We start from the raw sequence: 25,838 nt of genomic DNA, 5'->3' as shown, positions 1-25,838 counted from the left end.
CCAGGCGACCTAGTCTCAAAACAACAGTTTACATTCCAGGCGGTAGGAAACAGTAGATTCTCCAGTTATGAGAAGTTGAAAGATTGATTTTAGGATTAGAGATGTGAAAGCCATTACCTTAGAGAGAGGGCCCCTCCGGCCGACTAATGAAGAGGAGTGCCCTTTAATCTCCTGCTGTACATTCCTTAGTGAGGAGTGGGAGAGAGAAAAAAAAACCTTCCTGGTAATGAGCTAAGCAACCTTCATAATCCTGTTTTCTAGCCCTTAAATTGGGAACAGTGGCAAAGTGAGTGAAAATGAGGACGTGGCCACTCCAGAGTGTAGACATGAGGGGAGTACAGCCAGCGGCTGCTGGAAGAGTCCAGAACAGGGAGAGAAAGAAGTAGCCTGAACTTGGTCCCCAGAGTGAACTGGGCCATTAGAGGAGAGAGAGGAAGAGAAGCCGAAAGGCAAAGAAGACCTAGGTAGCCAGTGGCTGAACTGCAGGGTTCCGTACTAATCGGCAGGGGCGGGCTGAGTAGGGTAGGTCTGGGGCGGAGGATACCAGTTAGGATGACTGTACCGTGTACTTGTGAGTTGAGGTTGAGGAAGGCCAGGGGCTAGGGTAGACCTTGATAGATATGCTAACAGATACCACAGGCATATGTTGATGAAAGAGCCATATGTCTCTTTTTTACCAGAGATAAGAAGAAGAATGGCTCCTCCTAGAAGGAGGAACTATCGCTGGGCTTGGCGGCGCACGCCTTTAATCCCAGCACTCGAGAGGCAGAGGCAGGCAGATCGCTGTGAGTTTGAGGCCAGCCTGGTCTACAAAGTAAGTCTAGGACAGCCAAAGCTACTCTGAGAAACCCTGTCTTGAAAAACCAAAAAATAAAAAATAAAAATAAAAAGAAGCAGGAACTATCTTTTCCCCCTCAACCAGCCCTCGCAGACACACTTTCTCTGAGTAGCTTTGGCTGTCCTGGAACTTGCTCTGAGGATCAGGCAGGCCTCAAACTTAAGAGATTCCCCTGGGCTGTGCCACCACTGCCTAGCAGGGACTATGTCCTTGAGGAAACTCTAGCATTTGTCTAAATGCCAGACTTTGGGAAAAGGATTTTCTTGGGACCAGTAACAAATTTTAATGGAGCAAAATCGGGCCTAGTGGAAGCTTTCCGGAAGCAGAGGCAGATGTGTCTCTTGAGTTCAAGGCTAACCTGATCTACAGAGAGTTACAGGACAGCCAAGGCTATACAGAAACCCTGTATGGAAACCAAAACAAAACAAATAGCAGAAACAATAGTGTCTCTTTAGGGAACTGTTAATAAGACTGAATAAAAGTTTAGAAAAAGTTTTATAGCCAGGTGTGTTGGCACAGGCCTTTAATCCCAGCACTCAGGGGGTCAGAGGCAGGTGGATCTGTTTGAGTTCGAGGCCAGCCTCTACAAAGTGAGTCCAGGACAGCCAGGGTTACACAGAGAAAATCTTGTCTCGAAACCTCCCTCCCCACCAAAAAAAAGAAAAAGAAAAAGAAGAAGAAAAAGTTTTATAAATGAAAATGTATGTTAGGGGCCAAAGTGCAGGCTGCAGAATTAGCCCTGACTTCAACTCCTCTAATAAGCACACTGCAAAGTTAAGTGGAACACTGCCTCTTTAAATTCTTCCCAATCACCTAAAGAAAGTGGGCAAGCCCGCACATGCGCACTCTGCCCGGCCCGGACTGTGGCCCTACGGTTACAGGCTTTCCGTAGCTTATAGCAAGGAGGTTAAAGGTCCTCCCACACAGGATTTACGCGCAAGCGTAAACTACGATTGGGCGCATTTCGTCTTGCTGGGAGCCTAGTCCCTTTTTCGCTCCTCGAGGCTCCGCCTCCCGCGCCCAATCAGCAGGCCTCGCCCTTTGCAATGACCAATGGCAGTGAGCGTGGGGGCGTGGCTGGGCGTCAGGGGGCGCGGCCTGGAGCTGAGAGAAGCGGCGGGGTGAACCGGGGGCTCTAGTGAGCAGCGCAGCCGGACGGAGCTCGCCGGCTGGCGGCCAGAGGAAGCGGCCCGGGCCCGGCAGTCCCCGAGATGTCACGATGGCTGTGGCCATGGTCGAACTGTGTGAAAGAGCGTGTCTGCCGCTACTTGCTACAGCATTACTTGGGTCACTTCTTTCAGGAGAACCTCAGCCTGGACCAGCTCAGCCTGGATCTGTACAAGGGCAGCGTTGCTCTGCGGGACATTCACCTGGAAACCTGGGTGAGGAGGCACAGCAGAGCCAGGACTGTGCGGAGGAGGGAGCACGGCGGCCGGAGGGTCCCCGCAGAAGGTTTGGGCTGGAGGACAGGCACTGTGTTTGGAGAAGCCAGTGGGTCCCGACCTCCTCCGCCAGGGGCTGGCCCTTCACTTCTCAACAGAAGCTAGGAGAGGAGGCGTCCCCGTCTACTCCCCCTCGAGGGGAGAAACAGATTGGGGCGGGCGGGGGGGGGGGTTGACACTTCCCAAGATAATGACACCATTACTACATAGAGTTGGAGAGCTGGTTGAGGAAGGGGATGCCCGGGAGTTAAGGAGGGGAGCCTGCCAGGGCAGTGACAAGAGTTGGAAGTGGGGTAGTTGTCAGGGGAGGCTTTGGGGAGGTGTGAAGAGCCCTGCCAGGGGCACCTGTAGAAAGATGTGTCCTGACCTCCTCACCCCTATGATCCTGGGCATAAAGGGTGGAGATCGCCCCCGGATGTGGATGTCAACAACAGCGTCACTGCCTGCTGTGTTGATCCACACCTCGTGTGACTGCTGCTGCTGCTCTCTACTTCCTGCTTTTGGAAGAGTGGGAGGGGCCTTGCCTGGTTTTAGGGAGGGACTTGATCCGTGGCATCTCTACCTGGTGGGCAGCCCTCCAGGAAAGGTGTAAGGTCTAGCCTCGGGGCAGGGTGGGGGTGGGGTCGGGGGATGAGATTGGGAGAGGATGCTTGGGATGTCTGAGGCCTGGGGTATGAAGTTGGGCAGAAGGCTGGGGGTGGCAGGTGAGGGGCACTGACTCACAGCTCAGATGACTAGGGAGTAGCCAAGGAGCTACCAATTAGAGGCACCAGTTTAGGGCTGGTGTGGGGCCATCCTTCTTGCAGTAGAATGGGCATGTGGCAGGGCTCCATTCTAGCTGGCTTCTGGGTCTGCAGCTCCCTGAGAAAGAGCTAGAGGTAGGCCGTGCCTTGAGAATAAATATGGTTGTAGAGTTGGTGGCATCTCCTAGTTCTTGGCCTAGAGGCGTCTGACCTCAGCCTCTTAGGCTGCTCTGCAAGAGATCCAACATCTGGGCTCCCCCAATTTGCTTTCAGCTCCAGAACACCTCCCCTGTCCACTCTTTTGCTCTTTTGGGGATGGGGGGAGTCCATGGCAGTGGCCTCTCCCCTGACAGCACAGGCACCTTACTTAAGCCAACACTCCCCCTCAGCTACTCACCCTGCAACCCCTACCTTGAAGGCTTTCTTTTTTTGTTTTGTTTTGTTTTTTGTTTTTCAAGACAGGGTCTCTGTGTTATCTTTGGCTGTCCTAGACTCGCTTTGTAGACAAGGTTAGCCTCGAACTCAGCGATCCACCTGCCTCTGCCTCCCGAGTGCTGGAATTAAAGGCATGCACCACCACGCCCGGCTTTACCTTGAAGGCTTTCAAGGGACCAAGTTGAGATGGGAAGTGAGGCCTGAGTAACAGTCTCAGTTTCATAGTACCTGCAGTGACTTAACACAAGTGCCTAGGCCTCAGTTTCCCCAATCGATGGATAAGAACTTTAGAGTCACTCTCTAGTTGTCTCCTGGCTCTGTCTGTGTTTACTCGTGGGCCCGGCAGGTGTTCCTTGAGGCCCTCTCTGGTACCACCCAGAGCACCTGGGCACATAGGAGAAGACCCGTGACTCATGGCCTTGGGAGCTGCTGGGCAGGCAGAGCTGCAACCCCAGCACAGACATTTCTATCCTATGTCTCAGAGACATGTGCAGCTCCACCGTGGGTCTGGGACTCGGAGCCCATTTGGCCTTGGGTCAGTCCTTCTCCTGGACACTCCACCCTTGACCTCTTTGCTGGCCTACGATGAGCATGGGTTGCTTGCTGCCCCCTTGATTAGGTTCCCCCACACACACACACACACATTCTCGTGCCTAGAATAGGCCACCATCCTATTCCCTCTGCATCCTCGTCACTCTTCAGGTGTCTCAGCCTCCGTGTGCCCTGCTCACCCCTTCCTGGTGCTGCCTGAGTCTGAGACTGCCTACACCTTAGCCAGGCTGGGAGGTGAAGCCATTGATGACCTACTCCTTGCAGCCTCTGATTGCCACATAGAAGAAGGTGCTCAAGAGTCTCATGTGTCATGTAGCCCAGGCTGGCCCCTAGCTCAAAAGAGATAGCTTTGAACTCATTATCTTCTGGCCTCTGCTGCCCTAGTGCCAGGATTACACGTGAGTCTCATCACATCCAATTTCACTCCGCTGGAGATTGAACCCCGTGCTTACTGCCTGTTAGGCAATCACTCCACCAGCTGTAGACCAGGCTGGCCTAGATCTTGAGACTGTCCACCTACCTATGGCTCCTGAGTGCTGGGACTAAAGGCATGTAGGCCACCACACCTAGCAGTAAATGGAGTTTTGAACCAAAGAGAGAAGGAAACTTTTTAGCTGGTCCAAAGGGTTGAGCACAGTTGGTGAGTTGAAGACAGGCCAGGGCAAAAAGGAAGGCCCTGTAAATAGCATAACGAAGGATGATCACCGGAAGGTGCTCTCCAAGACACTGGCCACGCAAGATGGTGGCAGGTGGCCATATTTGGAGTTTCTGTGAGCTGACTTACCTTGCCTCTTGCCCAGTCTGTGAACGAGGTTTTGAGGTCGATGGAGTCGCCGCTGGAACTGGTAGAAGGCTTCGTGAGCTCCATCGAGGTGGCTGTCCCCTGGGCTGCACTTCTCACTGACCACTGCACTGTGTGTGTGTCAGGCCTCCAGCTTACCCTGCAGCCCCGCCAGGGTCCAGGTGAGGGCAGGGAACGACTAAGGTGGGGAAGTCACTGGGAATGGGCCCAGGAACTTGTCTGGGTCTTTTTTACCCGGGGTCTCTGTTCCTTTCCACAGGGCCAGGGGCTGCGGACTCTCAGAGCTGGGCCTCATGTATGACTACGAGCCTGCAGCTGGCCCAGGAGTGCCTGCGAGAAGGGTTGCCTGAACCGGCAGAGCCGCCACAGCCCCTGGAGGGGCTGGAAATGTTCGCCCAGACCATTGAGACTGGTGAGTAGGCCCTTGGCTGCCTGTCTGTTCTTGGGCCCTCCGAATGGCAGTCATCTCTTCTACGCAGCCTGGCAGCGGCTTGGTCTGCTTCCCACCATCCCACCTAACCCTCGACACTCCTCCTTAGTGCTTCGGAGGATCAAGGTGACCTTCCTGGACACTGTTGTGAGAGTGGAACATTCAGTGGGTGGTGAACATAGCATGGCTGTGGAGGCCCGGGTGCAGAGGTAAGGAGGACAGGGGGATGAGAGAAGACAAATGCCTCTGCCCCTACTCCAACCAGGCATTGGGGAGACGGGAGAGGTGGGCTGTCGTGGGAGCCTGCACTGGTACCTAGGGCCAAGGGCACAGGCTAGAATGACTGGGGTTATAAGAATTCTAAGGGGCCGGGTGTGGTGGCGCACGCCTTTAATCCCAATACTTGGGAGGCAGAGGCAGGCGGATTGCTATGAGTTCGAGGCCAGCCTGGTCTACAAAGTGAGTCCAGGACAGTCAAGGCTACACAGAGAAACCCTGTCTGGAAAGACAAAAAACAAACAAACAAAAAGAACTCTTAAGACTCAGAGAAGTGAAGGTTGGTTGAGGCTGCACAATGGAATCTGGGGTTCTCAGCCCTCTGGCCCTAGAACAGCTTTAAAGAGGGGCTTCTGGCCTGGGGATGTCTGGACAAGTCCAGGCCCTTCCCTCTCCAGACTGGAGTACTGCGATGAAGCCGTGCGGGACCCCAGCCAGGCACCCCCCGTGGACGTGCACCAGCCACCCGCCTTCCTGCACAAGCTCCTGCAGCTGACTGGGGTCTGCCTGTACTTTGAGGAGCTGCCCTCCCAGGTGGACCCGCCAAAGGCGCCTTTGCAGATCGGCAGCTGCACAGGCTACATGGAGTTAACAGTGAAGCTAAAGCAGACTGAGGCCTTGCCGGGCCCCAAGGTGAGCCCCAGGGCCTGACGGTCAGACCACAGGAAGGAAGAGCCAGCTTGTGGGGGTTCAGAGCTGTAACCCCAGCATCTGGGAGCCTGACAGAAGGTTGTCTTCACTTTGAGTCCAGCCTAGGCTATAGAGTAGCTCAGGTTCTTGTAGTGGGGATGGGGCAACTGGAAAAGCAAAGACTCTGAAGGATCAAGTGGGCCAAGTCCGGACGGCTGCTTGGTAGCAAGTTAAGCCTTGCAGCTGGTGTCTTAGGTCCCCGGGGTATGGGCAGGTGGGCTGTTGTAGTGCTTAGGCTGTAAGGGCTCCATGGCTGTCTGCTCCATCCCCAGTTGGAGGTATCAGGACAGCTGGGCTCTCTGCACCTGCTCTTGACCCCACGCCAGCTTCAGCAGCTTCAGAAACTGCTCAGTGCCATCAATCTTGCAGGTAAGGCTATGGGCACTGGGTGGCAGGCAGGTGGGGCGAGCTCCATGTGACCACACAGGCTGTACTGAACTATCTCCCCTGCAGATCCAGGAGGCCTGGCTGACAAGCTGAACAAGAGCCGCCCCCTAGGTGCTGAAGACCTGTGGCTCATTGAGCAGGATCTGAACCAGCAGCTGCAGGCTGGTGCTGTGGCTGAACCCCTCAGCCTGCACCCCGTCACCAACACCCTCAATTTGGACAGCCCTGGTGGGTACTAAGCCCTTTCAGGGGCAGTTTGTGTCAGTGCGAGAGCTGGGGTGGGGCAGCCTATCTGTTTCTGACTGCCCCTCACCTCACCTCCAGATCTCTTCTTCTCCATGGCTGGCCTCACAAGCAGTGTGACCTCGGCTGTCTCTGAGCTCTCCATGTACAGTGTAGACCTGGGTTCCTCTGTTCACAGTAACATGGCCTTCCAACGGCCCTCTACCCCAACCCACTCCGGTGGTAAGTCTTCAGGTGGACTGTCTTTTTTAGGGGCTTATTTCAGGGGCAAGATGGAGTGGAAGGGACCTCAGGACAGTAGGGTAGATGTGTGCAGCAGGCCCCAGTGCTGCCTGTAGACCCAGTGTCAGTGGGCTTCCTCCACATCCTTGCTCTGTGGAAACTGGTACGGTCATGTAATATGCACAGTCTGATTTTTTTTTTTTCGGAGACAAGGTTTCTCTGTGTAGCCTGGCTGTCCTGGACTCACTTTGTAGACCAGGCTGGCCTTGAACTCACAGAGATCCACCTGCTTCTGCCTCCCGGGTGCTGGGATTAAAGGCGTGCGCCACCACGCCCGGCTCAGTCTGAATTTCTTAGTCAGTGGTTTCCCGTTATACAGACAGGGCATAGTATGACCAAGCCGTATGTTTTAGTTAGGTAACTGTGTAGGTCAAAGACACATCAACTGATCCCTCTAGCACCTTTAGAGGGTCACACTGAGCGTGGTCAGAGGGTCTGGTGTCACCCTGAGGAAATCCCTTTCGGGACCCGTGGGATATAGATTGCCACCCCACAGTCTGGCTTAGACAGTTTCTTCATTATTTCCTCTTCTCTTTTTAGTTTTTTGAGGCAAGGTTTCTCTGTGTAGCTTTGGCTGTCCTGAAACTGTATACCAGATTGGCCTTGAACTCAGCGATCCACCTGCCTCTGCCTCCCTAGTGCGGGGATTAAAAAGGCCTGCGTCACCACCGCCTTTAATCCCAGCCTAGAACCTTGACCATGCCTGGGGTTCTCCTATTTTTTTCTTTTTTCTTTCTTTTTTTTTAAAAAGCATTTATTTACTTATATTGTATACAGTACTCTGCTTGTATGTACACCTGCATGCCAGAAGAAGGCATTACATCACATTATAGAAGGTTGTGAGCCACCATGTGCTTGCTGGGAATTGAACTCAGGACTTCTGGAAGAACAGCCAGTGCACTTAACCTCTGAGCCATCACTCCAGCCCTCTCCAATCCTATTTTTCCTTTTTTTTTTTTTAAAGATTTATTTACGGCTGGTCTGTGGTGGCGCACGCCTTAATCCCAGCACTCAGGAGGCAGAGGCAGGTGATTGCGTGAGTTTGAGGCCAGCCTAGTCTACAAAGCGAGTCCAAGACAGAGAAACCCTGTCTCAAAAAACCTAAAAAAAAAATTTTTTTTTTATTATTTATACATTATTCTTCCTGCATGTGCACCTGCCCACCACAAGAAGGCACCAGATCTCCTTATAGATGGTTGTGAGCCACCATTTGGTTGCTGGGAATTGAACTTGGGACCTTTGGAAGAGTAGACAGTGCTCTTAACGTCTGAGCCATCTTTCCAGCCCTCCTTTTTTTTTCTTGATAGAGTCTCACTTATATAGCCCTGGCTGGCCTGCAATTCCCTGTGTATACCAAGATGAACTCAGAGAATTGCCTTACTGTGCCTCCTGAGTATGAGGATCAAAGGCATGTGCCACCATGCTGTGCCTAGTCAGGGTTTTTCCAGCCCCCTGCTTAGTAGTCAACGGTGGCTCCACTTAAGATACCCAGGAGCAGCCGGGCGTGGTAGTACACGCCTTTAATCCCAGCACTCGGGAGGCAGAGGCCAGTGGATCGCTGTGAGTTCGAGGCCAGCCTGGTCTACAAAGAGAGTTCCAGGACAGCCAGGGCTATTACACAGAGAAACCTTGTCTCGGAAACAAACAAACAACGATACGGAGGGACCCCTTTTAAAGCCTCTACTCCTTCAGGCAAGAAGGCCCCAACTCCTCTTCTGGACACCTTGCGCCCTGACTCGCTGCTGAAGGTGACCTTGGGAGGTGTGACCCTGACCTTGCTTCAGACAGCTGCCCCGTCTTCAGGACCACCTGACCTCACCACTCACTTTTTTGCTGAGTTCGATGCTGCCAAAGATGGGCCTTTCGGCTCCCGAGACTTCCACCACCTCCGGCCACGCTTCCAGAGGGCCTGCCCCTGTAGCCATGTCCGGTACGCACCACAGCCCAAGTCAGGGACCTACACTGAGTACCCAGAGAGGCCACAGCCCGCCCCCTGACTAAAGCGTGTGTTCCTGCCCACAGACTAACAGGCACAGCTGTGCAGCTGGCCTGGGAGCTCCGGACTGGTAGCCACAGTCGAAGGACAAGCAGCACAGAAGTGCACTTTGGGCAGCTAGAGGTGTTGGAGTGCCTGTGGCCCAGGGCCACCTCAGAGCCAGAGTACACAGAGGTGAGGGCAGAGGAGGGCTTGGGGCTCGATGGGCGTCAGGGCCACCTGACCTCCTTTACCACATGTGTCTGCTTGTAGATCCTCTGCTTCCCCAGTCGCTCGGGCTCCCAAGCCTCAGCCCGACCTTGTGCCCACCTGCGCCACACGCAGACCCTGCGCCGGGTCCTCAAGGTACACACCCCCTGCTCTAGCCAAACTGCGGCTCCCACCAGGGGCCCTTGCGTGCCTGTCCCCATCCTGACCTTGCTATTATCGTGGCCTGGTGGCCTCTTCCCTGCCTCTGCTGAACCTATAAGGTTGGCAGAGCCAAGTGTTGGTGGCTTTTGTTGGATAAGCCAGCGTGATCTGGGGTGGTGGCACAGACCTCCAGGCCCAGCATTTGGGAGCCTGAGGCAGGAAGATGAGCTCAAGGCCTGAGCTGCAGAGTGAGTGAAAGGCCAGTCTGGTCAGCTGAGTCAGCTCCTGTATCAGAAGGAGGGGGGGGCAGGGGGTGATCCTGTGGTCATTGTCACTGCAGGGTCTTCAAAGCCTCTTTCCCTGCTGTGGCTCCTGCCACAGTTCCTCTCCCATCCCTGGGAAGCCCAGAAGCTTTATGAAAGCCACTTCCTACCCTGTCCTCACTCACCCCTCAGCCTTGCTGACCCAATCACCTTCTCCCTGACTAGAGCCGGTCTCGGCGCTCCACCGCCTACCATTGCCACTCTGAACTGTCCCTGGACCTGGCTGACTTCCAGGCCGATGTGGAGTTGGGGTCCCTGGACCGCCTTGCCACCTTGCTCCGTCAGATCACCACCCCCTCTGAGCCCCCTGCTGGCCTGCTAGTGAGATGCCCTTCTGGTTCTGTGCTGGGTGGGAAGCAGGCACCTAAGACCCGTCTAACCCCCAGCCCTTCCACAGACAGAGCCCCCACAGGCTACTGAGCAGCAGACACTGTTTCGGCTCTCAGCGCCCCGGGCCACCCTGAGGCTTCGCTTCCCCATCCCAGACCTTCGGCCTGAGCGGGACCCCTGGGCTGGCCAGGCTGTGCGGCCTGAGCAGCTGCGACTGGAGCTGAGTGAGCCCCAGTTCTACTCAGAGCTCAACAGTGGGCCTGGTCCCCCAGCTCCCACCCGCCTGGAACTTACCTGCTCAGACCTGCAAGGTAAGGGTGTCCAGGGAACAGCTGGGACAGGCTGCAATCCAGGCAGAGAGCAGAGAGGTCCTTTTATCCAAGGGACACTGACCTGACCCAGCAATGACTAGGGAAAGGAAAGGCATCAGTGAGACTCTGTCTTCTCTGTCCCCTCCAGGAATCTATGACGATGGCGAGAAGCCACCTGTCCCCTGCCTACGCGTCTCCAAAGCTCTGGATCCCAGGAGCTCTCAGGACAAGTACTTCCTACCTCAGTAAGTGGAGGGCTGGAAGGGGAAGCTCTGAGGGCGGGGGACAACTTGTGGTGGTGGCAGGCCACCAACAGTCCTGTGTCTTGGCAGGGTAGTGGTGACCCTGAACCCCCAGTCCAGTGGCACACAGTGGGAGACAGCTGAGAAAGGCCGGGATCTGGAGCTGTCCACCGAGAGCCTGTGCGAGCTGCGGCAGCCCTCCCCCTCCCCCTTCTCCTCCAAGCGGACCATGTACGAGACCGAGGAGGTGGGCCCCCCCCCCCCGCCCCCCACTCCTCTACCCTGAGTGCCGAGTTCCGCTGCTAAGAGGAGCCTCTTCTGTTCTGAGTAACAAGGGACTCAGAAGCATCTGTTCCTGCCTGGGGGGGAGGGGGGGGAGTACACAGAGGAGGCCATTAGGCGCTTCAGCCATATAACACAGCTACACCTGGGCCTCCGGATGCTCCGCTGCAGTCGATGGGGACGAGTGCTAAGTGCTAGGCAGTGAGTGGCCTGAAGTAAGGCCACCTGGGGTCCCGGACAGGCTCTGCTCCCTGGTGGAATTGCTCTCGAAGGCTAGTGTGAGGATTACAGGGATTCACATCCATGAAGCCTTTAGAGAGTGTGTGGGCGGGGGAGCTCATGCACTGTGCCCAGAGGAGCACCACCCACCCCGGGGAGCGATAGATAGATAGATGGACAGACTGTCCAGTGAGCACGGGTGGATGCTGGATAGATGGATGGACGGCAGCATCTCCACTTCTGAAGCCAGAGGCAGGCCGGGCAGGCCTCCTGGTGACTTTCCTCACCTGTCCAGATGGTGATCCCTGGAGACCCTGAGGAGATGAAGACATTCCAGAGCCGGACGCTGGCACAGTCACGCTGTACCCTGGATGTGATGATGCCCAGTGCCCACATCTTCCTGCCCAGCAAGGAGATCTACGAAAGCATCTACAACAGGTGGAGACACAGGGCAGGCTGGGCTGGGCCAGGCCCTCAGCCCTGTCCTCTGACCTGTGCTGTCGCCGCTCCCATGTCAGGATCAACAACGACCTGCTCATGTGGGAGCCTGCAGACCTGTTTCCCACGTCCACCACTGCTGCTTGGCCGCCCGGCTCAGTGGGGTTCAAGATGTGCAAGTCAGCCTTCAAGTTGGGTATGAGAGTGCTCCTGGCTGCGTGGGAGGGAGGAGTCAGCCTTCAAGCTGGGTATGAGAGTGCTCCTGGCTGCATGGGAGGGAGGAGTCAGCCTTCAAGCTGGGTATGAGAGTGCTCCTGGCTGCGTGGGAGGGAGGAGTCAGCCTTCAAGCTGGGTATGAGAGTGCTCCTGGCTGCGTGGGAGGGAGGAGTCAGCCTTCAAGCTGGGTATGAGAGTGCTCCTGGCTGCATGGGAGGGAGGAGTCAGCCTTCAAGCTGGGTATGAGAGTGCTCCTGGCTGCGTGGGAGGGAGGAGTAGGCATGGCGGGGCTGGGCCTGCTCCCCACCCAGCCACCCTGTTCCCTCAGACTCGGACTCGGATGAAGAAGACACCCAGTTCTTCTCGATGGCATCAGGTGCCCCCCAGGCTCCTGCCCCTGAGCCTTCCCATCGTCAGTCCCAGAGCACCTTCTCCACACTGGTGACCGTGCTGAAGGGTCGGGTCACCGCCTTCTGTGAGGCAAAGGTGAGGCAGCCCAGAGCAGCGGGTAAGCCCCCCACTCCAGAGAATTCCTCTTGTAGAGCCACACACACAAGCCTGCCAGCTTCAAGTTAGGAACTGAAAGAGCAGAAGGGCTAGTAGCACCCACTGCCACAGACTGCCGCCTCCCCACACCCCCGTCAACCCTCACAGTGCAGCCGCCTCCTAGCCAGGTGGCACTTGTCCTTCCCCTTCGGCAAGAAGCACATGGTACTGACCTCCAGTAACATCTGGAAGGAACTGGGGCTGCCTCAGGCATCGCTGTGTCAGGCATGCTGGGCGCAGCACTGAAGCTAAGCTTGTGCACACCTGCAGGATGAGACGGGGAAGCGGCTGGATGTCACTCATGGCGAACTGGTACTAGACGTGGAGCAGGGCACCATTTTCACCGTCGCCCAGTACTGCGGCCAGCCAGGGCTTGGCTACTTCTGCCTGGAAGCTGAGAAGGCGACGCTCTACCATCGAGGTGTGGGGGCCACTGCACTGGATATCATGCCGGGGCGGGGAGGTTTCCGGAGGGCTATGGGCTGTCAGTGGGGGGGGTCAGCAGCCTCAGCCAGGCTCACAAGATTCCTTCTCAGCGGTCATTGAGGACTACCTGCTGCCCACTCACTTGGAACTGCCCAGCTTTGCTCCTCCATCTCAGCTGGCTCCAACCATCTACCCATCAGAGGAAGGGGTGACTGAGCGGGGAACCTCGGGCCGCAAGGGCCAGGGCCCCCCCATGCTGTCTGCAGCTGTCCGCATTCACCTGAACCCCCATAAGAATGTCAAGGTACAGACTCCCCCGCTGCTCGCCCACCCACTGGACTTGGGAAACTTCCTCCTCAGTGTGCACAGAGCCCATGGGCCCCCACCATCCTGGCTTACTGTACCTCCCTCCACAGGAGTTTTTAGTGACAATACGGCTGCACAAAGCCACTCTACGCCACTACATGGCCCCACCTGAGCAGAGCTGGCACTCCCAGGTGAGCAAAGGTGCCTGGGAGGTCATGTGGTCCTGTGACTCTGGACTTCTGATTTGGGCAACCAGGTCAAACATGGGCTGACAAGAACAGGGTGAGAATATGGACTCGATCGGAGCTGGCCCTGGTCAACGCTCCTAACAAGGGGTGTGGTGGACAGCTAACGGGCAACAGGTGGGGTGCCATAGGCTCAGGACAGGAAGGTGTTGGAGCAGGAGGAGGAGGAGGTCACTGTGTCCTCGCTATCCACCCCCCACCCCCACCCCAACCTGTGTAGCTGTTGGATTTCTTGGACGTCTTGGACGACCCTGTGCTGGGCTACCTGCCGCCCACAGTCATCACTGTCCTACACACACACCTGCTCTCCTGTGCTGTGGACTACAGGTACCCAGGCTGGGGGCTAGAGGGGGCAGGGGCAGGGGCCATCCCTCCATGCCAGAAACCTGCTCCAGCCCCAGTCTGCCCCACAGGCCCCTCTACCTCCCCGTGCGTGTCCTCATCACTGCTGAGACCTTCACCCTCTCCAGCAACATCGTCATGGACACCTCTACCTTCCTGCTCAGGTATGCGGGCTGCCCCAGGCCTGGTCCATCTACTCCAGCTGGCCTGCAGCTGACTTCCTGCTGCCTGCTTACCCAGGGCCTCTTGGAGCCTGTCTGTTATTTGGGGTGATGGTGCCCCATATCCTCACACATCCTCAGGAATGTCAGTTGTCTCCACTTCTGAGCCTCAGCATCCTGGATTTGTAACTCCATCCTGGGAGTTCTGTAAAGATACAAAAGGACAGAAAGAACTCTAGAATATAGCGCAGAGCTAGATGCAGCCCAACAGGGCCCGTTCCACACAGGCACCGGAAAGGAAGGAGAGAGCTATGGTGCGATGCCTACTGGGAAAATTTACATAAAACAAATTATTTTGAAAACTTTTACTTATTAGTAATGGCAGTTTAACCCAGAGTCTTCATGTGTTACTGTACCAACTAAGCTACATGTTTACAAGAATATGCTGGGTAGGCATGGTGCCACAGCCTGTGACCCCAACAGGAGTTCAAACACAAAACCTCATCTCAGAAGAAGTTAAAACTTAAAAGCTGGTGCTGGTGGGGTGGTTGTGTGACCCCAGCTCCCTATGAAGCTGAAGCTGGAGCCCTACCCGGGCAGCTTAGTGAGACATCTCAGCAAGCAGAGAGATGTTAGCTCAGGCTAGACTGTGTACCTGATGTGGGCAGGGCCTCTCTGTTTGTCTGCTACCACTAGACGGACAGATGTATAAACAGAGACAGCACTGTAGGGAGATGGGAAAGGGCCCTACCACACACTGGGAAGTCCAAGCCCAAGAGCAAAATGGAAAATGTTTTGAGTCTTTATGAGAGTGAGGCCCGCTGGATTTTCCACACTGGAGCCCAGGCCCCCGGAGTCCATCATGAGGCAGCTGAGGCTGTCAGGCCCCCTCACTGCAGCTTCTCAGGCACTTGGGCCTCTCTGCCTGTTATCTCCAGGACCCTTTCTACCCCCTTGCCCAGCTGCCACTGAGCTGCCCCCTGCAGTGGCTCCCGGGCCCTTCTCAGCCCTGTTCCCCGCCAGGTTTATCCTTGATGACTCCGCTTTGTACCTGTCCGACAAGTGTGAGGTGGAGACCCTGGATCTACGGCGAGGTGGGCAGGGCCTGGGTCGGGCTCCCCTGCCATGGAGGGGACAAGTCCCCGCCACACTCAGAGCAGCCAGGTGTCACTCAGGCTGCCCATGCGTGCATGTGTACCAGACACAGTAAAATCTTGCCCTGGTGATAGGGAGGGCAGGGTCAGTGTGCATGGAGACCATGAGAGCCTTACTTCTGCCCTCTGCCTCAGACTATGTCTGTGTCCTGGACATTGACCTCCTGGAGCTTGTGATCAAAACCTGGAAGGGCAGCACCGAGGGCAAACTGGTAAGTGTGAGGGGTCAAGGGTTAACCAGGAGGGTCACAGTGCATGCCCTTGCCTTGCTGGGCTAGTATTCCTCCAGGGAAAGACCAAGTCTCTTGAGTATCTTTCCAACTCACTGAGGGTGACAGATGGCACCTGCAGGCAGGACAGAGGGAAGGCCCAGGGAGACGGCCACCGTGGGGCCCAATTTTCTCATCTTTGTGGTGAGATAACAGTTCCTGCTTCACTAGGCTGAAGTCAGGGCGGGTATCGGGGTGAGTGGCAGCCCCATCAACTGTCTGGGATGGCTACACATTTGGACAGTGAAGTACTGCTTTAGCTGGCCAGACAAGGGCAGGTCCCCCTTGCTCTCCTTCCCTCTGTGTGGGAGACAGAACTGAGATGCCCTGTGGGAGGGGGAGCCTGGCTGGTGGTGGCTCCTGTGCCAATGCCATGGGCCATCACCCACAGAGCCAGCCACTGTTCGAGCTGCGCTGCTCCAACAATGTGGTGCATGTGCACAGCTGTGCCGACTCCTGTGCCCTGCTGGTCAACCTGCTCCAGTATGTAACCAGCTCTGGTGACCTGCACCCCCCACCCCGGCCCCCCAGCCCCACGGAGATCGCCGGCCAGAAGGTACAGGTGAGGCCTGGCCACAGAGGCTACCAGAGCTTGGCCAGGCCCCTCTCTTGACACAGACACAAGGCGGGGAGTGCAGGAGCCCTGGAGCTGCCCCTCCCTCTGGTGCTCACTCCTGCCCCCTCCCTTTTCTGGCCCAGCTGTCGGAGAGCCCTGCCTCCCTGCCCTCGTGCCCCCCAGTGGAGGCAGCCCTCATCAACCAGGGAGACCTGACTGATGCTCTTCTGGATACTGAGCGGCGTAGCCTGCGGGAGCTGGCCCAGTCATCGGGTCAGTGAGGGCGCTCTGGGGACAGCAGACTCCAGCAGGTACCCTTGGCCTCATCTCACACTGACCTCTTTCTTCCGTAGGTGGCCCTCTTCCTCAGGCCTCTCCTGTCTCCGTCTATCTGTTCCCAGGTGAACAGAGTGGGGCCCAGGCCCCTTTGCCTCCTCCCGGGGCCCCTTCTCATACCTTGGGGTCCTGTTCTAAGGCAAAGGAACATGAAAAAGAAGAGGAAGGGGATGGAGACACCCTGGACAGTGATGAGTTCTGCATCCTTGACGCCCCTGGCCTAGGCATCGCGGTGTGTTGGGATGGGAGTTCTGGATGCTCAGGTGGTTGCTCAGCCCTTCTAGAACTCTTGGGTAGGAGAAGCAGCCTGGGCTCTGGGCTCAAAAGAACAGGTGGGACAGTCAGAAGAGGAGACACAATGTCTTATACAGAGACGAGGACAGAGGAGAAGGGCCAGTTAGCAGAAGGGCGGAGGTCGGGGGAACGCATGTAATTACACAGGTCGATGCAATGTCCTAGCTCACTGAGGTCCCAGGACCAATAGGAACAAGGGACCCCTGGACAGAGCCAGACAGGCACTGGGCTGGTAATCTGGAAGGCCCACTGTTTTTTTACTCTTAGAGGAGAAGAAGGAGACATCAAGGCAGGTGCTGGGGCCGACCACCTCTTGGTCACACATCTTCGTTCTGCTCTTTCCTGGCAGCCCCGAGATGGGGAGCCCATTGTGACACAGCTGCATCCGGGCCCCATCGTCGTGCAGGATGGACACTTCTCCCAGCCCCTGGGAAGCACTGACCTGCTCCGGGCACCTGCACACTTCCCGGTGCCCAGCAGCCGTGTAGTACTACGAGAGGTCTCCTTTGTCTGGCACCTCTACGGGGGTAGAGACTTTGGCCTTCACCCCACTTACAGGTTAGAGGCACATGGGTGGCAGCTGGTAGGCCTAGGATCTGGGCATAGCCTAGCTGGCCTCCAGCAGCTGGCAGCCTCATGCATTACACTGCCCTGACCTTGCCTTTTTCCTCGCCCTGGCCTGAGACTAAGGGTCTCCTGCCCCAGGCTAGAAGGAAGGCCTGTGCTGAGGCTGTAAAGAGCCAATGTTTTCCTCAGAGTTAGCTTGTCACCGTGTGTCTTTTTCTCAGAGCAAGAGTGGGCCTCACAGGCCCCAGGGTCTCTCCTTCCCGCTCCTCTGGTCCCAGCCGGCCCCAGAACTCCTGGCGTACGCAGGGTGGTGTCGGCCGCCAGCACCAGGTCCTTATGGAGATCCAGCTCAGCAAAGTGAGTGCTGATTGGGGGCGCGGGGTGGACACAAAAGTGATGCTCTGGGGAGAGGAACCATGTCAGCTAAAGCAGAGCAGCAGGGTGTGATGAGGACGGATTCCAGGAGCCACAGGCTCCACGCTGTCACCGGCGAACAGCGGGGTGCTTAAGCGGGTGTGAACCCGAGAGGGTGTTCAAGGAGTTCCAACTGTCTTAGAGCTACGTGAAGACAGGTGGAAGAACATGCAAGGCTGTTGGTGGAGGGAGGGCTCAAGAGGCAGCATCCTAACAGAAGCTAGAAGGCCAGGTAGGAGCCAGAAGCATCCAGAAAGAGAAGCTTGACTATGAGACAGGCCTGGGCCTGCAGCGTGGAAGCCAGTCAGCCACACAGTGCAAGAGCAAGGCCAGGTCTGGAGGGGACTCCCGGCCCCTCCAGGACAGGGCAGAGAGGATGGGGCCAGCCTGGGCAGAGGGACGACATCAGAAGGGACAGTGTCTGACAAGCTAGGCCCCTGCACCTTCAGTTCAGCAGAGGCTGTGGGGGGCTTGCTTGAATTTGGACAGGCAAGTTTAGTGTGGCTAGGTTGGTTGGTGCCAGTAGAATCAGCTGTGTTAGCACCCCTTGAGGTAGGACTGGGACGGGAAGGGTCTCCGGGAGGGAAGGGGCCTCAGCCAGACCTCCCCAACACCCCTTGGGCCCAGGGCCTAACTCAGGTCTCATCCACCCTCAGGTGAGCTTCCAGCACGAAGTGTACCCAGAAGAGTCAGCCATAGCAGGAGGCCCTGGCCAGGAGCCGGAAGAGCGGCCACTGTCCCGCCAAGTGCTGGTAGTTCAGGAGCTGGAGATCCGAGACCGGCTGGCCAGCTCTAAGATCAACAAGTTTCTTCATTTGCACACAAGCGAGCGACTGCCAAGGCGCGCGCATTCCAACATGGTGCGAGTGCACCTGGGTGTGGGCAGCCTCTTCCCCAGAGGCCCTCCTGAGGGTGTTGTCTGTCTGGAGGACAGAGCCCAGCTAGGGCTCGGTGGAGGGGACAGCACAGAGGCAGGGTTGATGGCAGCTGGGAGTAGGGCTCCCAAGGCCCAGCAGATCCCATGTTATTCTCTGCTTTCTTTGTTTAGCTTACCATCAAGGCGCTGCACGTGGCTCCCACTAGCAGCCCGGGAGGGCCGGAGTGCTGTCTTCGAGTCTCCATGATGCCTCTAAGGCTCAATGTGGACCAGGTGAATAGATGAGCAGACAAGGGCAGAGCCCAATGTGACCCTCTCATTAGTGCCAGGCCCTGGATCTGACCCAAAACTCTCCCTGCAGGATGCCCTCTTCTTCCTCAAGGACTTTTTCACCAGCCTAGCAGCCAGCATCAACCCCATGGTCCCAGGAGACAGTTCTGAGGGTGAGAGACCAGGCCAGAGAGGGGAAGTCTAGATCCTGGGTGCCCCAGCATCCTCCCTCCATGCTGGATCTGTGTGACCTCTCTTCCTCCAGCTCACCAAGAGACGCCTGGCCAGCCCAGCAGCCACCAGGAAGGGCAGCCTGCAGGCACAGGAGCAGCAAGCAGCCCACAGGAGGCTCCAGGCAGTGGCCACAGTTCCTCTGACCAACAGCCCATCTACTTCAGGTAGGGAAGAGGGGCTCTGGGCCAGGCTGTGTGCAAAGCTGGCCGGTGACCAGGTCAGTGAGCAAAGATGCTCTCTCTTCTTCCCCATTCAGGGAGTTCCGCTTCACGTCTGAGGTGCCCGTGTGCCTGGATTACCACGGCAAGCATGTCACCGTGGACCAGGTGGTGAGTGCTTCCGGCAGGCAGGCCCTGTGAGCTGCTCTCTGTGGGTCCAGTGTCTGGGACCAAGATTCACAGTGTGTATCCCCAAACACAGGCACACTCACTCTGTCCCCCTCCCAACAGGGCACTTTCACAGGACTCCTGATCGGCCTGGCACAGCTCAACTGCTCCGAGCTGAAGCTCAAGCGACTTTGCTGCAGGCATGGGTGAGCCCCCGGCCCCTGTGAGCAGTGGTCTCCAGCCCTCCCTGCTGTTTCTTGTGGGTTGGATGGCTTTGCCCAAATCCTCACTGTTCTCAGGCCTCAGCCTCTTCTATAGCGGGCTGTGTTGCTCCACCCCACCGGGTAAGGCCCTGGGGTAGTCAGCAGTGCTCACGGTTCTCGGCTTAGATGTATCCAGCCACACCTCCCCCTGGGCTCTCAGTGTGTGGCTGTCCTCCTCTCACCCTTGCTGCCTCCCCCTTGCAGCCTCCTGGGTGTGGACAAGGTGCTAGGCTATGCCCTCAATGAATGGCTGCAGGACATCCGCAAGAACCAGCTTCCTGGCCTGCTGGGAGGTGTGGGCCCCATGCACTCAGTTGTGCAGCTCTGTGAGTGTTTAGCACTGACAACTCTGTTTGTTTTGTGTGTGGTGGTGGGGTGCATGCCACAGAGTACATGTGGACGTCAGGACAGCGCACACAGATCAGTTCTCTCCTTCCACTCTGTGAGTCCTGGATACTGAGCCAGGTCAGCAGAGCCGGCGGCAGGCACCTCTACCTGCTGAGCCCTCTTGCTGGCCCTCCTGTTTATTGTATTTGACTTTTAAGACAGAGACTCACTGTGTAGCTCTAAGTGTCCTCATACACACAATTTTTAAAGAAAGATTTATTTATTATGTATACAGTGTTCTGCCCACAGGCCAGAAGAAGGCATCAGATTGCATTATAGATGGTTGTGAGCCACCATGTGGTTGCTGGGAATTGAACTCAGGACCTTTGGAAGAGCAGGCAGTGCTCTTAACCTCTGAGCCATCTCTCCAGCCCCCATACACACTATTCTTGAACTCACAGAGATCCACCTGCCTCTGCCTTCCAAGTGCTGGGGTTAAAGGGCACTGGAGCCCAATGTTATTTACTCTTGAGTCTTATAGAGGATGTGATGACATCATAGATATGTGACAGCACACCTGGCCTGTGCTGTCAAGCCTAAGAACTCTTGGGATTGCCCTTGGATGCCTGGAACTGTCATGTTGTGCCTGTAATCCAAGCTCTAGAGAGGCAGAGGCAGGAGGGTTGTTGTTAGTTCAAGAACAACCTGAAGAGGGGCAGGCCAGGGAAAGCTACTTAGAAAGATTTGTCTTGCTGGTGGCGCACGCCTTTAATCCCAGCACTTGGGAGGCTGAGGCAGGTGGATCTCTGAGTTAGAGGCTAGCCTGGTCTACAAAGCAAGTCCAGGACAGCCAAGGCTACATAGAGAATCCCTGTCTTGAAAAACAAAAAGAAAAAAAGAAAAGTTTATTTAAAAAAAAAAAGTTAAGGGGCTGGAGAGATGGCTCAGCAGTTAAGAGCACTGACTGCACTTCCAGAGGTCTTGTGTTCAAATCCCAGCAATCACATGGTAGTTCACAGCCATCTATAATGTGATCGGATGCCCTCTTCTGGCATGTGGACAGAGCAGAGTATACATCATAATAATAATCAAATCTTTTGTAAAAATTAAGGAAAAAGAAACTAGATTTGGAAAGGGGTAAGGGTCCGTGGGCAGAGGAGGAAGGCCGGGGCAAGCTTGGCATCCCTGATAACCCTGTCCTCCAGTCCAAGGTTTCCGGGACCTGCTGTGGCTGCCCATTGAGCAGTACAGGAAAGACGGGCGCCTCATTCGGGGGCTGCAGCGTGGGGCTGCCTCCTTTGGGTCGTCCACGGCCTCTGCTGCTCTGGAGCTGAGCAATCGGCTGGTCCAGGCCATCCAGGTGAGTGCAGACTGGGACAGGAAGGGGCGGAGGGTGTGTTCTGGGCTATTCCCATGCTCACAGCTATCTGTAAGTGGTGAGCCTACAGTGAGCAGGTGCAGAACTGGCTCTGGCCACCTCCACCCCCGGCACAGCCTGGTCTCCAGGGGACGGGTTAAGTTCTGGGGTCCGGCTGGGTGAGCCTGCAGGCATATAGGAACACTAGGTTTGGGGGGCCCCTTGAGCTCAGTCCATAAGGGGAAGGCCAGGGCTCCAGGGGGTCTGGAGTGGGAGAGAACATTGGCTGCAGGGTGGGTGGCCAGAAGGTGGGCTTACTTTGCTAACTCTCGGGTCTTCTGTGCAGGGGTGTCCTCGCTGGGGAACTAGACCACTCAGGCAGGTCTCAGGTGTGGGCAGCCTCGGTGTGAGCCCCACAGCAAAGCTTTCTCCAGTGGCCAGTGCCCATACCCACTGAGCCATCTCACCAAGCCCAAAAGGTTTTCTCCCTTCCTCCCTTCCTTCCTTCCTTCCTTCCTTCCTTCCTTCTTTCCTTCCTTCCTTCCTTCCTTTCTTCCTTCCTCCCTTCCTCCCTTCCTTCCTTCTTTCCTTCCTTCCTTCCTTCTTTTCTTCCTTCTTTCCTTCTTTTTTTTATTTACTTATTTTTTCTTTGTTTCTACAATGACTAATATTTTAGGTCAGACAGTTTTGGGGAATCAACTCTCTCAACCATGTTGGTCCCCAGGTTTGGGGATTGAATTCAGGTCACATTGAAGCAAGTGCCTTAACCTTTGTAACCATCTTGCCAGCCCCAGAAGGGTTTGTAAATGTCTACAGTTAAGGAGGCCTATCACGTATGGGTGGCTGTAACCCCAGCACCAAAGTGTCTAGTGCCCTCTTCTGGTCACCAGGGGCACTGCATGCACACGCCATCACTTAAACAAAAACAAATGAGTGATAGTATGAAATTTTAAGGAGTTCCCTGAGGTAGGTGATGGGGACTAAAGGAGGTAAAGGCTGACTAGGACAAGGAGCAGTTATGCTGAAGGAGGCCTGGCCCCCAGGCTGGCCTGCAGGCCACCTGTCATTGTCCAGTTCTGCTCTCCTTCAGGCTACAGCTGAAACAGTGTATGACATCCTGTCCCCTGCATCTCCCATCTCCCGCTCCCTACAAGATAAGCGGTCTTCACGGAAACTGCGTAAAGGCCAACAACCTGCTGACCTCCGCGAGGGCATGGCTAAGGCTTACGATGCTGTTCGAGAGGTAAGAACCGTCCTCGACCCACTCCCGGGAGCCCCACCCCCACTCTTACTGACCTCTGACCTCCACAGGGTATCCTGGATACAGCTCAGACCATCTGTGACGTGGCATCGAGGGGCCATGAGCAGAAGGGACTGACGGGTGCCGTGGGGGGCGTGATCCGACAGCTGCCCCCGACAGTGGTAAAACCAATAATCCTAGCAACTGAGGCAACATCCAACGTGCTAGGGGGCATGCGCAACCAGATCCTGCCAGATGCACACAAGGACCATGCTCTCAAGTGGCGATTGGAGGAGACCCAGGACTGACTGCAGGCACCCAGGATCCACCCACTGCCCCACAGTGGTGCCGCCAGCTCCCCGTTTTCCTGATTGCTGTGACCCACAGCTAGGCCACCAGGCCCTTCAAGGGATAGCCTCTGTGAAGGATGCCTACCCAGCCTGCCTGTTGCCAATTGGCCGAGAGAGCAGGGCCTCCCGGCTTTGGGGCCTCTGCCCTGTCTGTGCACTTTCGTCTGAAGAGGAAGGACATTGCTCCTCCCTGTTACCTGGGCCCACACTGACGCCTTGTTCCAGCGTGAGGACGGAGGCTTGTGGACCCGTGGACCCCACTCAGCCAAGTGTCTCTCCGTGTCTCATGGGGAGGTGGGGGATAGCTGCCATGTGGGTCAGTGTATTTTTAAGATCCCTGAGCGTGTGGGTCAGTGTCTGCATGAAGTGGAATAAACTTGCCCACCGCCAGCCCCTCTTCCAGGTCCTCTACCTGTGAGGCCCCAGTCCGCCCTTCTCTGCCTATGCCTTCATCTGCCGGATCCCACCTCTGCACGCAGTACCCACACGTTGCCACCAGGGGGCACCGCACTCCATCCTCCTGCGGCCGCAAGCCAGCCTCCCTCTTCCACTTTGAGCTCAACCTTTCCTTGGTCCTGTTAGCTTGACTTCTGAGTGGTGGTTGCTGAGTGAAGCTGGGAGGAGTTAGTTACCTGGCGGTCCCAGAGAAGGAAGAGCCCTAGGAGGCCACACCAAACCCCATTTTTTCCCCCTTTTTGGTCTATCCCTATCAGACCCCAGGGTCCAGACTTATTCTTGGGGCTGGAGCAAAGCAGAGTTTCTGGCCCCTCCTGGGACGCTCTGGATTCTGGCCTAAGGCTGTATCTGTTAGTCTGACAGTGTCCAGGTCTGTCCCACTCTGGAAGGCTGAGTCCTGGGCCCTCTGGAGGCTGGTCCTACCATTTTCAGAGAATGGCTTTTGGCATGTCCGTGCCTTATGCTGGGACAAAATGCCCCCATCCTACATGCCTTGTTGACAAGGAAGCCACCCCAGTCCTCACCCTCATAGCACTGCTATGAAGTGGGCGGGCCTGTGGGAAGATTGAAAATCAAGTTGGGAACCAGAGAGCCCTCACCTTGCTGGGCATCCCTGGTGACCGCTGCGTTTGCTGTAGTCTTCTCCCCTTTTTTGGTTTCAAACATCATAGAACTGAGCATTGAACAGAGAAGACTCATCCCTGTCCCCCATCCCTAAATTCGGCTGCCTGTGGTTAGCTAGGGCAAACAGAATAGGCAAGAGGTCAAGCCAATGTAGCCCAAGGAGGAGACAAGCCCATGGCGGCCAGGGTCTGATGCCACCAGGGAGCTGGCACTTCCTGGACCCGCCCCACCAGCTGGGGCACAGTCCAGATCTACTGCCCTTCGGACCCCGCTTGTGATCAGTATTGATGGCAGTGGGCTAATGATTAACGCTACTAGGGTTGGGCCAACGGCTCAAAAAGCTCAGCCCAGGGTGGCCCCACTTCCTCGTGCCCTGAAGGCCGGCTAGGTCTGAGGTAAGAGCTCCCAGACTGTCTCCCGAAAGGCTGAGCACCTCCACTTCCAAGCCTTCCTGAGGAGCCATCAGCCCTTCTGAGAAAAGAAAAGGGTGGACCTGGGGACTTTAGGGAAGCCCATTGCTGTTCTGTGCCTCGGTTTCCACCTTTGGGTGAGGTGGCTGCAAGCATCTATGCCTGGAGCTTTCCTAAACAGCTACGTCTGTCTTCCAGAAGTGTGGCTGCCTCATGCAGCAGGAGGCTGGCTTGTTGGGGCTCCTGGGGTCTGGGGAGATGGTTGGTCATCCAGTCCGCCATCTTTCACGGCCTGTCCTTCCAGGGGGAAGGCAGGACCCACCCCCACTGCCCTACAGTAGGAGCTTGGGCAGCGTCCTTTGCTGCCAAGATGGGGCAAGACCCAAACCCACTCTAGAAGCTTCCTTTCCCTGGATGCTGGGTCCTGGGGTGGGGGTGGGGGGGACAGACTCTGGCCCTGTCGCTGAAGCGTCTTGGGCTAGAATCTGGAAAGGATGAGAATACAGATGTGTTCCTTGGCCCCCGGGTCAGCTCAGGGCTCACAGCTCCTTGTCACAGCGGGGAGCTTCCCACTAGTACAGGCCAGGGTGCAAGATGGCCTCCAGAGGCCTGCTTTCCATAGGTGGAGAGCATGGTGCTTCAGAGAAGTTAAGCTGCTCGTTTGAGGGCCCACAGCTTCCTGGCCCTTGCTGGCTTAGACTGTTGAGGTTCTGAATTCTAGTTACCCGTAGTCCTGCCTTTGGTGCTCACAGGACCCACTCTACCTCCTCCCCACCCCACCCCCCTTTTTTTCCTCCCTTAAAGTGAGGGTTTCTCTGTAGCGCTGGCTGTCCTGGACTCGCTTTGTAGACCAGGCTGGTCTCAAACTTACAGAGACCCACCTGCCTCCTGACTGCTGGGATTAAGGGCGTGCCCCACCACACCAGGCTTTTTTCCCTGTGCTGCTGATTAAACCTAGGGCCTCCAGCAAAACTTTGTGCCACTGAGTGTCACCCTGGGGTCCCTGTCCCTCCCTCCTTTTCCCTTTGGCCTCTTTTGTTCCCTATCTGTTCTCTGTTTCTTTTCAGCTCCTCAGCCTCAGTTTCCCTCTTTCTCTCATTCCTCCTGTTCCTTCATTTTCTCTTGTCTCTAGCTTCCTGGTTAGCACCACCCTAAGGAGAGTGGTCTTAGGAATCCTTGGAGATTGCAGCCCATTGTCCTTTCTTGTCCCTCTGCCCCATGGCTGCAGCCAGGAGGGTGAGCAGAAGCTGTAACTAGGCCCAGCTCTTTTTCAGAGAGAAAGGAGGGGCGGAGGGTGTGGATGTCAATGGACTGCTGGGGAGCTGTAAATCAGAGCCACACCCGGGCTGATGAGGAGGGGGTTGAGCCTGGACTTCGCCCAGGAAGAAGGTTGGTGTCCTATGGGTGCCAGGTGTTGGTCTTGGATAAATGATAAGCCTCAATAAAGAGTGGACCTGGAGCCAAGAGGGCCTAGGGGCACGGGTGGGCACTGTGGGGCTCTTCCCAGGATCCTGCCAGAGAGGAAGTGCCTGCGACTGTGCCCTGACCCCAGTGGCCCCCACCCCCTGTAACAGCAACTCCATGTGGAAGTGCCTGCTGGTTCCAGTGGGGCTGCTGTTATCTCGGGTGGAGGCTGGTGCCTACGGAGGAAGAGGAGCCA

At 56.3% G+C, this 25,838-nt stretch overlaps 1 protein-coding gene across 2 annotated transcripts; it reads left to right on the top strand.

The window, feature by feature from the left end:
- Nucleotides 1-1,943: 1,943 nt before the first annotated feature.
- ATG2A (autophagy related 2A) lies at nucleotides 1,944-23,078 on the top strand. 2 transcript variants are annotated; one of them, XM_084760287.1, is made up of 40 exons: nucleotides 1,944-2,220; nucleotides 4,811-4,973; nucleotides 5,072-5,224; nucleotides 5,352-5,451; nucleotides 5,917-6,151; nucleotides 6,481-6,577; nucleotides 6,662-6,823; nucleotides 6,920-7,060; nucleotides 8,813-9,050; nucleotides 9,143-9,290; nucleotides 9,369-9,461; nucleotides 9,956-10,111; nucleotides 10,188-10,431; nucleotides 10,580-10,676; nucleotides 10,764-10,920; nucleotides 11,470-11,612; nucleotides 11,693-11,808; nucleotides 12,157-12,314; nucleotides 12,645-12,795; nucleotides 12,911-13,104; nucleotides 13,217-13,297; nucleotides 13,572-13,678; nucleotides 13,765-13,857; nucleotides 14,878-14,948; nucleotides 15,144-15,220; nucleotides 15,669-15,833; nucleotides 15,977-16,106; nucleotides 16,187-16,401; nucleotides 16,813-17,021; nucleotides 17,252-17,387; nucleotides 18,101-18,304; nucleotides 18,493-18,594; nucleotides 18,683-18,764; nucleotides 18,857-18,989; nucleotides 19,082-19,154; nucleotides 19,275-19,357; nucleotides 19,619-19,740; nucleotides 20,947-21,101; nucleotides 22,189-22,341; nucleotides 22,410-23,078. In XM_084760287.1, exons 1-40 carry the CDS (start codon nucleotides 2,050-2,052, stop codon nucleotides 22,644-22,646), a joined length of 5,745 nt encoding a protein of 1,914 aa, XP_084616413.1. In that variant the 5' UTR covers nucleotides 1,944-2,049; the 3' UTR covers nucleotides 22,647-23,078. The 2 variants fall into 2 exon arrangements, with proteins under 2 accessions (XP_084616413.1, XP_084616412.1); XM_084760286.1 differs by having other exon boundaries at nucleotides 15,669-15,839.
- Nucleotides 23,079-25,838: the final 2,760 nt, after the last annotated feature.

This window comes from Acomys minous, assembly GCF_964271855.1.
Source record: "Acomys minous genome assembly, chromosome: 2".
In the NCBI taxonomy this organism is placed as follows: domain Eukaryota; kingdom Metazoa; phylum Chordata; class Mammalia; order Rodentia; family Muridae; genus Acomys; species Acomys minous.
Note: the sequence above shows the minus strand (reverse complement) of the source record. Positions and strands in the feature narration are given on the sequence as shown.